At 30.1% G+C, this 13,150-nt stretch overlaps 2 protein-coding genes and 1 non-coding gene across 7 annotated transcripts in view; 1 reads left to right on the forward strand and 2 right to left on the reverse strand.

The window, feature by feature from the left end:
• LOC127901411 (probable inositol transporter 2) overlaps positions 1-11,212 on the forward strand; it is a 35,334-nt gene extending 24,122 nt beyond the window's left edge. For 3 of the 4 annotated variants that reach the window (XM_052438654.1, XM_052438652.1, XM_052438653.1), the window contains exon 3: positions 11,127-11,212. In XM_052438654.1, coding sequence (XP_052294614.1) covers positions 11,127-11,141 — 15 coding nt within the window. In that variant the 3' untranslated portion in view covers positions 11,142-11,212. The remainder of the gene's footprint in view (positions 1-11,126) is intronic. The other variant, XM_052438651.1, reaches the window with a different exon arrangement.
• On the reverse strand, positions 594-8,060 carry LOC127901410 (TMV resistance protein N-like). 2 transcript variants are annotated; one of them, XM_052438648.1, is made up of 7 exons: positions 7,741-8,059; positions 5,118-5,625; positions 3,677-4,775; positions 3,288-3,569; positions 1,867-3,162; positions 1,051-1,769; positions 594-781 (listed from the first exon to the last, which is right to left on the reverse strand). In XM_052438648.1, the coding sequence occupies exons 2-6, from the start codon at positions 5,606-5,608 to the stop codon at positions 1,074-1,076; spliced, it is 3,864 nt and encodes a 1,287-aa protein (XP_052294608.1). In that variant the 5' UTR covers positions 5,609-5,625; positions 7,741-8,059; the 3' UTR covers positions 594-781; positions 1,051-1,073. The 2 variants fall into 2 exon arrangements, with proteins under 2 accessions (XP_052294608.1, XP_052294610.1); XM_052438650.1 differs by lacking the exon at positions 594-781 and adding an exon at positions 801-941 and having other exon boundaries at positions 7,741-8,060.
• Positions 11,213-12,833: 1,621 nt separating the features above from the next.
• Positions 12,834-12,940, reverse strand: LOC127901633 (small nucleolar RNA R71). Its single transcript, XR_008053877.1, has one exon. It is a non-coding gene; the product is annotated as a small nucleolar RNA R71 (small nucleolar RNA).
• Between the last annotated feature and the right edge of the window lie 210 nt (positions 12,941-13,150).

Below are 13,150 nucleotides of genomic sequence, written 5' to 3' on the forward strand. Positions count from 1 at the left end.
AAAAATAATACTAAAAAGTTTTTATGAAAAGAATCCACTGTAAAAAGAACAAAAGTTAGAAAACCCAAATTAAATAAGCAATGTTAAATTCAACGAACCCATGAAGGCCCAAAAAAGTTTCAACGTCAAAATAAAAGGAAAAAGAATCACAAATGTTCACACTGAAGACAACCATGAACTTTTATTTTATTTTTTTGCGAAAAATCTTTTTGGTCAAATATGTCATATGATCCTCGTAAAGAAAAATATATAATATGATCTTCATACATAAATGATAATTTTACTTCATCAAAGTTCATTTGTCATTCAATTTCATTTTTCTCTATAAATTGTTATAATTTGTACTATTGTTTTTTTTTTTTGGTTAAAACAAAGAACCTCAGCGAAAGCTAAGGTTTAATAACACGACGGAACACAATTCCTAATCCGTCAAATAGAAGGCGCTAGTGTTACTCTAGGGTAAAATCTATGCAAATTCAGTAAGAATCTCAACAAGTGAAAATCCATATCAGCTTCAAGTGCCATATAATTTAGAATAAGCTTAGTTGGCCTACTCAAATAGAAAGAACAGCAGAAGCTGTGTGCCAAAAGAGTGAAATAATAATAATAATAATAATAATAATAATAAAGAATAATTTAACCAGATTGTAATGAGATACTTATTTTATTGTTCATTCATGGCAATTGGTATGCAATTCATCAATTATGACTCCAGTCCTCAGCCCCTTCAAGTGGATCCAAAAACTCGCACTAGAAATAATGGATACAAAATGAGAGAATACTGCAATGAAACAGAGATATAAGTAAGAAAACGAAAACGGAGGATTAATTCCCTCTTTCTTTAATTTTCAACTCATGAGAAATCACAAAATTCAAAGCTTCAATTTGGTCGAGCAACACATTCTGATTCTGACCAACTTCTGAATCCAAGTCAAGCATTTCTAGTAATTTAACGTGAAAATAAATTGCAAGATTAGAATAAATAAAAAGTAAATGAAATACCACGTGCAAATTTAAAGAACATAAATTGAAATTGGGATGCGCACTTACACTGTTACACTAGGCTTTGCCCTTCATTTGAGTTGTCTAAATCTTTTAGGTGGTGGTTCCTCATCTTCATCCCAGCAGCCACTGCCGCTGGCTTCAGCTGCCCCAGCATTTTCTGCAAGGCTTCGCTTTGATGTTGTGGCTGCTTCCATATTTGATCGAACAAAATCATGATGGGATTCATACAGATTATAAGAAGTAAAGCGAGTCCATTGCTTTGTTGTTTGGTCCAACTCCTCAACTTCGTGCATATAAACTGGATGGAAGCCACACCTCTTCACCTTCAATACAAAACCTGACCCAGCCAGACCGCCTTTCTCTCGTTCATCAAAAAATGACAACTTAAAATGATTAGATTCAAAATGCCACCTTGAACGATAAAAATGACAGCATTGTTGTCGAGACAAATAGAATAGCCAAACATGGTCTGACCCAGCATGACCGAATTTCCCTCTAAAACGAATACTTCTTTTGACACCAGAACCATCCATGGAGCAGAGCAAAATAAGTTGAGGATACGAACGCCATAAATAGGTATCAGTTGAATGCTTAGGGACATGAAAAACACAGCAAATAGCATATCCCACAACCTTATTCATATTATACAAATATGAAGGCCTTGTGACCGTTATTGAAGAACCCTCATTCTGATACATGAACCACTTTGGAATTTCACTTCCTGGAACAACAATGCTAAATTTATGGCTTGGACCTGACATTGCCTGCAACCAAAATATAAAGAATGAACAAGTCCATACCATTGCTTAATTGTCACGCATAATCTTGGCATAGCTGGAAGATATGGAGTGAGAAACTGACCTCAAGGTACTCTCGTAGCATTGAAATTGCCAAACCGTTCTTTCCGAGCAATTTCGAGCTGTCTATACAATAAATTATTGTGTAGCAGGACTTGCGTGGTCTGAATGCACCTAATAACGTCACCAATGAAGAACAACCATTCAGTGTAACTCGATTTACATTGGATGGAAGTTGTGGCAGAGATTGAAGCCTTTTACAATCTTCCAACTGTAGTTCTTCAAGTTTTAAAAGACCGTTAAGGCTTGCTGGCAGCGTAACAAAATTGTTTCCACTCAGATTCAACTTGTTTAATAAGTGTAAGTTGCCAATATCACTCGGGATTGCTCCTTCCCCTAGACCACAGTCACTGAGATCTAATTTTGTTAAAGAGCACAAACCTGACAGACAAGGCAACATCAAAGCTACTGGACATGAACTCTTTCCCATCAAATTGAAGGGAAGCTGCAAATGCCATGATGCAGATGATGGTGGTCCATTGCAGCCACGGAAAGATAATGTTTTAAGATTCTTCATAAGAAAAATGGAGGATGGAGGTCGTCTTACAGCTGTTCCGCTTATATCAAGCTCTTCCAAACTTTCTACTTTCCCAAGCGTGTCTGGCACATTTTCAAGTTTGCAGCAGCCTGAGAGATTCAAAGTTTTGAGGGATTTTAAACCATTTATACTGTTGGGAAGTCTCGCGAGATTTTTGCAGTCATTAAAATTCAACAATTCAAGTCCGGTCAAAAGTTCAATAAATGATGGCACTTCTGTAATGGAAGTTCCATCCAGACAGAGCTTGGACAGATCTTCCATACTTGCCACAATATGCGGAAACTTCTTCAGTTTCGAGCAACCAGAGAGCTCCAGAGTTCTTAGACATTTTAAACTCCTTATAGTAACTGGCAGACTCGAGAGATTTTTGCAGTCATTCAAATTCAACAGTTTCAGTCCGGTCAAAAGTTCAATAGATGATGGCACTTCTGTAATGGACGTTCCATCCAAACGAAGTTGCTGCAAACACTCCATACCTCCTACAATGTCTGGAAATTTCCTCAAATTCAAGCAACCAGAAAGAACAAGTGTTTGAAGCGATTTCATAAATATCTCACCCGGAAGAGTTTTAAGACTTGTACAACCTTTCAAATTCAACAAGATCAGCTTATTGTGACGCAGCAAAGACTGGTGAATTTCACGCAACCTTGAACATCCTTCAAGATCCAACACCTCTAAGTTTGGGACCTTTGTGAAGTCTGGTGTCTTAATCAGATTCTCTGAATGGCTGAGTTTCATGACTCTCAACAGGTTTAAAGGCTGCTGAAAACAAAAGGGAGCTAAAATAATATTTCTTAATTCATATACTACTACAATAATAAAATTGTTACCAACAATTATTCACTGAAAAATATAAATTAGTGACAAAAAAAAAAAATTAATCTTACTTTGAATCCTTTCCATAATTCTTCAATGCGGCTGTAACACATTTTAAATTCAACAATTTTATCCAATTGCAGATTTGATGGCAAAGATTTCAAAGGATACCGATGCCAATCAAGTAATCGCAACCTGTTAGAGAGATATTCTAGGCCTTCAGGAAGTTGCACGTTACTGATTTTGAGCAATCTTAGGTCGGTCATCAGTGAAAATGCTTTAGCACTTAAATGCACATCATTTCCACGAAAGAAATAATCATCAACCATTATTCCTTCAACTACTTCACTTCCCTGAAAATATAAGCAAAGGATAAGCAAATAAAACAATAATTTGAAACTTCGTCTGGGTAAAAGAAATTAACAAGCACAGCATGTTTTCCATTTAATAATTCACTTACCGTGTTTTCTATCAACACTTGGCGTACTTCTTCCTTCTTCCATAATCTGCTGCGGTTCCCAGGTTCTTCGGGTGATTGTCTCCTAACAATCAGTTGTCCCAATTCCTGTAACAAATCATGCATCCCCAATCTGTTGCCGCCATCAACCGTTAACAAAGATCTTTCAATAAGAACTTCTATTCCAATGACTGGGGAAAAACCACATCCCTCTAGAATTTTTGTTACATAATCTCTAGTCCTCCATTTAAAGAAACATGCAATATCAAGAAATATTTTCTTCTCTAATTCTCGTAGTCCGTCAAAACTTATTTGAAGTATACTCATAATCTTATCGGGAGGATCTATTTGTAGCCTTTCCAAGGTGCTTCTCCATTGATCCACGGATCTACCATTCAAAAAGGAACTCAAAACTTCGAGAGCTAATGGAAGACCACCGGCATACTGTAGAACACGTTCAGACAGTTGCACACATTCTTCCAGAGGCTTTTGGATTTTAAACGCTTTCATGTTGAAAAGTTGAAGAGCATCATGGTAATTTAGTTCATTAGGCTTATATACTTCATCCATTCCATGTGTCTTTAACAGATGTTCATCTCGTGATGTTATGATGATCCTGCTGCCTGGACCAAACCACTCACGCTTTCCAGCTAAATACTCTAATTGCTTTATGTCAACCACATCGTCGATAACAAGAAGAACCTTTTTGTGTTGCAGCCTGCTTCCTAAAATGTTGATGCCATCATCTACATTCCATATGGTATTATCTTCAAGCTTTAACATTTGGAAAAGTAGTTGCCTTTGAAAAGAGATTACACTACCTTCTTTTTCAAATTTTTCTCTAATATCGGCAAGAAAACTACTCCCTTCAAATTCATGAGAGATCAAGTCATAAACAACTCTTGCAAGAGTCGTCTTACCTAAACCTCCCATACCACAAATCCCTATCATACGAACATCATCATTAGGCCCTTCGTCCATAAGAGACCTCAGTTCTTCCAAGCGTGAATCTATTCCCACTAGCTTTTTAAGGGTCTCTGATTTTACAAGTATTTTACTTGATATCGCCTTGACAATATCCCAAATAAATTCCGACTCATTCCTGCAGTTAAAGAACAAAGAAAGATCAGTATGGTTAAATTACAGTAAGTCTGAATGCGGTATTAAATAAATTTAGTAATAGAAAAAACCCAAAATATGCAATATTTGTTGGACAAAATTGAAGTAATGTAAGATGTTGTTACATATGGCTAATCTTTAGGTGTGTTTATGTAAATATCTACATCCATCTGTACCACTTTTGTTTGCAAATATTTGTATATGGAGCCATTATTTCAATTAGTACACATCATATCTACACATATTGAATAAAAGTTGTTTAATTGAAAACAGTATGCTGATTAAAGCTATTTAAAATGATATACATAATAATAAGAATGGTTACCTGTACTCTTTCAATTCCCAACCAGAAATATTAGCCACCTCTTCCAAAGCGTCTCTCCACTTTTTCACCCTTTCTAGACTCTCCCTAAAAACTTCTTCATGTTTAAAAAAAGCTTCTCGAAAACTTCCGGTTTGTTTCCTTACCACAGTGGGTTCAACATCGTAGAAAATTGGAAAAACCATTTGTTGATGATCATTTTTGTTCTTGCATTGAACAATCTTAACAAGTTCATCCAAGCACCAAGTGGAGGAAGCATAGTTTTGAGAGAAAACAATAATTGAAATTCTAGAAGTTTCAATTGCTTTAAGAAGTCCAGGTGAAATGGATGCTCCTCTCTCGAGTTCTTTGTCATCCTTGAATACATAAATTCCTTTTCCATTCAAAGCAGCATAGAGATGACTTATGAAGCTTTTACGGGTGTCTGCTCCTCTAAAGCTTAAGAAGGCGTCATATGGCCAATGAGGCACATTTTGTATGCTCGAGGAAGCCATTACAATATTAATTTGTTCTGAAAATTTTGAAAAATAAAAAAGAAATGACTGCTAGGAACAATACTATGTAAACAACAACATTCATCTAGAGTCAACATTCATCTTGTGTTTGGTGCACTACATTATATCGCAGTACTATGTTTTAGTGTAGTATGCACAATATTGTTTATTTAAATTTTATACTAATATTATTATCAAAATTTATTATTTGACTAATAAAATTTCAAAATTTATTAATAAATAATACTTATAATTACATTGCCTGAGCTTTATTGCGTAGCAATATTACATTAACCTTTAAAATAGTACCATATTTAGTGCGGTATATGCATGATCTTGTTTATCTAACTTTTTTTAGAATATTATTTTATTAAATTTATTGGTTAAATTCATTAATGACGTAGTGCTATTCTATTTAATTAAATTATTAATCTCTCTAAAAAAAGTAAATTATAAATGTGTTAAGTAATAAAATGATTGACTAAAATTATTTTTACATAATAAAAGTAAAATAATAAAAATGATTTTATGTCATAAAAGTAGAAAAGTATGTAATTATTTATATTAAATTCATATTATTTGGATTTATTTATATTTAATTTTATTATTTGATTTAAATATTTTATTTAAATTTAGGTAAAATGACGTTTTACACCCCAAGGTTTGGAAAAATGGTAGTGTAGCGCCATATTTTCAATAAGAAACACTAAAATCCTCTTTTGACTATAATACCGTTTAGCTCTAATAACTCAAAAAAATTAATTTCAATGTTTTATAATTGATATAAATATGATATTAAATAAATGTAACCATATTTATTAAAAAAATGTAATAAATAGAATTATAATATTAAGATAAATATATAAAAGTAATTTTAATATTATTAATACATGAAATCATTTTTATTAATTGTAAAATCTGTATAACCCAATGATTTATTTAATTTTTTTTATAGTAAATACAAATAGATTAGTAAAATAAAATAATTTAAATTTTTTAAATTTATTTTATATACTAAAATATTAAAATATTATTGGTCTATTAGAAAAATTAAACTATTTAAATTGTATATGTATTTATTAAAAAAACTTAAAGTCAATGTTTTGAGTTATTATCTATGAGGGTATTATAGCCAAAAGAGGATTTTGGTATCCTTTATTGAAAACTTGAGATTTTACATAACTATTTCCTTAAATTTTAGAGGTGTAAACATCCTATTTCCTTAAATTTCTAACTAGATTTTATTTTAATAAATAGTTAAATGCTAAAATACAAAATTTGAAGTAATTTTTAAATAATAATATTCAACCTCAGATTGAATTGGAATTCTCTTATGATTTAATCTATGATTGGTGGTTAATAAATAATGAAAAATAAAGAAGTTCAATAGGTCCCTATTTATACATTGTTTTATAAAAGGTTAATTTACAGTAACTTCATGTTAAAAGAAACTATTAGTTACATATATATCAGTATATCACCAGAAAATATATATATATATATATATTAAGGCAATAACTAATCATCGAAACTATATATAAGCAAAGAGATTTTGAGAGAGAAACTGAAACTTTTCCATTTCCTTTCAACCACCTAATAAAAATGGACAAACATATAATAATTGTATTCTTTTTTTCAGACCTCGATGGGGAGGGTGAATTTGATTAAAAATAATTGACAATAAATTGGCCTAAATATTTTTAAAGTAAAAAATTTACTGAAATAAAAAGTTATTAAACTTGGCAATGGTTCTGAATTCAAATTAATGGTCTTATTCTTAAACAAACTAAACAGATAATCCATCAGCTTCTCAATTACTCTCTTTACCAAAAAGAAAATTAAAATTATACATAATAAATTCCAAAATGTTATAGAAATTTTTTTCAAATGCTGATTAGAGAGTGTGTACACCGATCTCTACTTGAGCTAATCTTGATTAAAGCCTCTTAGATAAGGCAAAGAGTTTGTGCAAAATTAACATTCAAAGATTTCTCTCAATTTACAGTTTGTGCAAAATTAACATTCAAAAATTTCTTTCGGTTTTATCATCTTTATTTTTTATTTTTTTAAACATCAAGATATGCAAATTAATTATGAAAGTAGAAGAGAGAGATGTATGAGATAGAACTTACAGCTTTTGAGTGTGTTGCAGAAAGCCACTTAAATGAACTCCAATCCAGTATTTGATTCAGAGAATTTAATCATGCAAATATGTATTTCCAAAAGCAAGTCTTGGGCAGAGATTGACTTTCTTAATAATTAATAAATATTGTCACTGTCTACTCTCATGATGAAGTTACCATCAAACTTCCGGGAAGCTTCAAGGAATCTAAACGAAAATTATCTGGCTTTTCGATTGATTAAGCGTCTTTAGTAAAATTGAATGAAATCGGATCTGGTATTGTGCTAATCAAATTCATTTCCAAAAGTCAAAAAGTGACTCTCTCAATAATTATAGGGTCAGCTTACAATACAGCCGCTGCGTGCCATACAACCTTTCCTCACTTTTTATTTTAAAACTTATTGCCCGTTGGATTGCTTTTATGAGCAATCCAACGGCTTTTATATTTTAATCATGAAACCGGCTACCGAACGAAAGAATTGGAAGAGGGAACTGGCAAATATCAGGAGCAATTATCACAAAGGTATCCAATTTTATCAAACTATCAAAATTATCAATTTAAATTAGGCCAATGTCAAAGAACCCCTCAACATGAAAAATTTGCATTTCTTACGGCTGAAAAAATTACTTTGAAACAAGTAATGTCTATATTAATGAGAATAATATTTATATCAGTGTAAATGAAATGTATTTTTTTCATTTTCCATCTAATTATTGGATATTTTTCAAATAAGTATAAGTATTCATTGTACCAAATATCATAATTAATCATCAAATATTGTTATTCTCAATATTAGTTGAGCGAGTGACTAATATTAATGATAAAAATCTATACTGTATACAAGGCATATATAATGTACCATGTATTTGATATTTGGATTGTACTCACAAAAATTCTCTTATACAAATTACTTCATACAAATTTATTGTAAATTAATTAAATTATTGCATAACTTTGTTTAATATTTTTTGCTACATTATTAAATTATCGCATGTAACATACTTGATCTTGTGTTATTACTAGTACTATAGTTAATGGTAGTTAATAGTAGTTAAGGGAAAGTAAGAATTACCTCCTTCTACCCCCAAAGTTATAAGAACGTTAGCCCTACATATCATTTTATTATTCTACACCTAGTCTTAATATTAGCTATAAAATTTAAACATTTTGATAACACAAATCAAGTAAAATAACTTATATACCCTTAATGATCAAATTTTATTTTATAATGAATTGTAAATTATAGAGGAAAATTTATATGTGGGGAAAATGTCATAAATATCCCCGATAGTTGTAATTTATCCATTTAAATTGGAATAACATTTGGTATATATGACCTTATATGTATGTCAAGTAAATTTTCTCCATAATTTACAATTTATTATTAAATTTATCTAATCATTAGGGGTAATTAGTCATTTCACTTTATTTATATTCTAAAAATATTTAAATTTTATGGTTAACATCAAGACTATGTGTAGAATAGTACAATAATACATAAAGTTAATACTGTTATAATTGCATGAGAGTTTGGACTTATTTTAAAACATGAGAGATTTTTAGTTTTTCTAAGCAACAAAGGATAATCCTTGTTTTTTTTTTCATTTTGTTAATAATTGTTATTATAGTCATTTTTATTATGATAAAACTAAATTCAGCTTATGATATTTTTTTATGATTTATATTTTTTTGTGAAATGTTTGTATATTCTATATGATATTATTTTTTACAATAATAAAATTTTTAATAATGTTTATATATATAGTCTAATTGTATGTGTTTTTCTAAAGTGTGTATAATCTGATTTTATTTTTTAATCCCATTTGAAAACCACTTGGTCAAGTCAATGAGGGACAATTTGTTAAAAATTAAATTTTCAAAAATAAAAAGTGTAATTTTTTAGGATTATTACAATAATTGTTGTTGATATTGTATCCTACTCTTAACTAAATTAACAATGTAATTAGACAACTATAATTTAGGAAAAATGATACCTATACTCTCGAGATTTGGGAAAATGATCATATTGATCCCATGTTTTCACCTAGGGATACCAAGACCCCTTTGACTATAATACAATTTTACTCTATTAATTCAAAAAAATTGACTTTAAAATTTTTAATAAATACAAATATGATTTAAATAGTTTAATTTGTCTAGTAAATTAATAATATTAAAACATTTTTAATATATAAATAATTTTTAAAATATAAATTATGATATTTATTTTTAATTATATATTTCTATTGTTATAAGAAATTGAAATAAATCTTTAGGTTAAATAGTTTTTATAATTAATAAAATATGTCTCATGTATTAATAATATTAAATTTTTTATACAATATTAAAATAATTTTAAATTTTAAATATTTATTTTTTATTTTTTATTTATTAAAAAATTAGTTTAATATAATATAAGATAAAGTACTAAAATATTTTTTTATATATTGAATTATTTTAAAATATATAGATATTGTTATATTTATTTTAATATTATATTTCTACTTATTATAACATTAGAGTCAATTTTTTTGAATTAATAAAGTCAAAAGGCATTATACTTAAAAGGGGTCTTAGTGTCTCTTAATAAAAACTCAGGGATCTACATGATCATTTTTCCCAAAATTTGGGAAGTGACCTTTTCATAATTTATACTTAATTTCACATGTGATTACATGATTTAAGTATGATAATTAAAATTTTAAAGTATAATATACTAATTTGAGTAATACTCACTTATAAATAGATATTATATAATTCTTGTAGTAATCAATGTAGAATATGATGTATAATCAATTATTACAAATTTATTACACTATTAGTTTACAATAAAATAAACTATTTCTAAAATATAACAATTAAAAATAAGGCAACATCAATTAAGGTATAAATTATGTATCCAACTATATAAGTATTTTGTTAAATAAATTTAATTTTTATGACTTATAAAAAAAATATTGCTAAATATTTGAAGCAATAAATAAATAGTTCTAAAATAGCAGTCAACATTATTGTTAAATTATAATGTTGAATTTACCTATCGAAAAATTTCCTTTCAGTACTTAATTTAGGAAGCAAAATTAATGTTTTAATATATTTTCTTTTTTTTATTACATTACTTTTGTGATGTGTTTTTTTTTAAAACAAAATATTGTTTAACTTGAATTGCATTTACTGTGCTAAACCATTAATTAAAGACAAATAAATGGTGACTCAATTGAATTGGATTCAAAGTAAATACTAATTTACAAATTTTAAAATTTCAATATAAAAATTAATTTTAACTGTTCCTGTGTTAGAGTGCAATTTATGCACTAGTTTTGCATTGTTTACTTTCCTTAATATCGATGTTGTGCACTTAATAATAATGATTTACTTGTGATTTATTTTTGTAGGTGCAATTCTATTGATTGGTGATAAAATTGAGCTACAAGATGATGTTTAAGGATGATTGTTCTCTTGAAGAAATTATGAGCGGCAGAAGAACTTTGTTGATAAGGCGTGGGTACGTGCTGTCAACTGCGGACCTGCAGTTTTTAGTTTAACGTGTTTTGTATTTTTGGCTACTTTTGTAATTACGAATTTAATATTTCAGATATTAGTATTTTATTTTAAATAGAACTCTAAAAGAGAAGAGAGAGAGAGTATTTAAGGGAGGAATCTATTGTGAAAAAGAGGATTTGAATTGGAGAAAAGAAGGAAACCCTAGATTTAATTTTTCTCTTCTCTCTATGAAGAACTAAATTTATTTTTCTGGTTGAAGGATAATGAAGCTTTGATTCATCACTACTGTGAGATCTTTCTTATGTTTTAATTGTTTTATTACTTTTTGGGTATTTGTTTATTCTCTGAATTAGTTTCATGATTATGTTTGTTAATTAGGTAATTGGCCACTATTTAATTATCAACTTAATCTATTGTCAATTAAAGGATTCATCGTATGAAGATTTTAATGTTTGTGACAAATAACATAGCAGTGAGTTGTGTTATGAGAATAAACAATCAATTTAAATGAATCATCATATCTGTTGATTAGGATTTGGGTCTCTCTGGTTTTTCAGGCTGTCAATTGATTAAATCCTATGATCGTATCTAGGGTTGTCTATTGATTAGGGAAATATCCAATGGTCGTACCTTGGTTATCAACTAGTTAAGGAGAGATAGGCTATTAGAGGGTCTCAATAGCTATAACCAGTCTATTCATAAGTAATAATAATCTATATTTGAATCAATGATCAGTAGTCGAATCAAGCTGAGTTAATTCCTTCAACCAGAGCTTTCTCCCATTTGAATTACAACTTTAATTTGCATTCTTGTTATTTTAATTGGATTCTTATTATTGTCAACAAAACCCCCATTTTATGTTTTGCGTTTTAAAAGGATTTAAATAATTACCGATCTCTGTGGACACGACCCTACTCAATCACTATACACAATTTATTTAGAGTAGGAATTTATTTTTGTTGACTTCGACAACCATCAAATTTTGGCGCCGTTGCGGGGGATTGGTGTCATTTATTTAATCCTTTTTACGTTGTACTTGGTGTATGGTTCGTTCTTCTCGTACATGTACACTTTCATTTGATCCTGAAATTGAGAAGACAGCTCGCCAGCTGAGACAGCAGACGAAGCGAGCTAAGCAACGATCATTGTCGCCTTTGCTTTCTGAAACAGATACGGTGCCTAATTTAGTTAAATCATCTAGCGATTCAGAAGAACAAGTGATGGATAGACCTGTACCTACAGAAAGAACTCTTAGAGAGTTAGCTGAACCATACTTGAATCAGCAACCACTCTGCATTCAATATGTAGATTTGGAGGTAAATTTTGAATTAAAGTCTGGTCTTATTCATTTATTACCCAAGTTTCATGGTTTTGCAGGTGAAGATCCTCATAAACATCTCAAGGAGTTTCATGTTGTATGTTCAAGTATGAAGCCACAAGGCGTGACTGAAGAGCAGATTAAGCTGCGTGCTTTTTCGTTCTCTTTAGATGGGTTAGCTAAAGATTGGTTGTACTACTTGCCTCCTGGATCGATTACAACGTGGAATGGTTTGAAGAAGCAGTTCCCCGAGAAGTACTTTCCTGCTTCAAGAGCTGCCAACATCAGAAAAGATATTTATGGGATCAGATAACTTCCTGGGGAGACTTTGTATGAGTATTGGGAGCGATTCAAACAATTGTGTGCCAACTGTCCTCAGCATCAGATTTCTGATCAACTTCTTATTCAATACTTTTACAAAGGACTGTCATTGATGGATAGGAGTATGATAGATGCTGCTAGTGGAGGCGTGTTGGTGAACAAGACCCCTACTCAAGCAAGGGAGTTGATATCAAATATGGCTGCTAACGCACAACAATTTGGCAGCAGGCAAGATCTCACTCCAAGGAAGGTGAATGAGGTAAATATTCCTTCTGT

The sequence above is a fragment of the Citrus sinensis genome, chromosome 3 (genome assembly GCF_022201045.2).
Source record: "Citrus sinensis cultivar Valencia sweet orange chromosome 3, DVS_A1.0, whole genome shotgun sequence".
In the NCBI taxonomy this organism is placed as follows: Eukaryota; Viridiplantae; Streptophyta; class Magnoliopsida; order Sapindales; family Rutaceae; genus Citrus; species Citrus sinensis.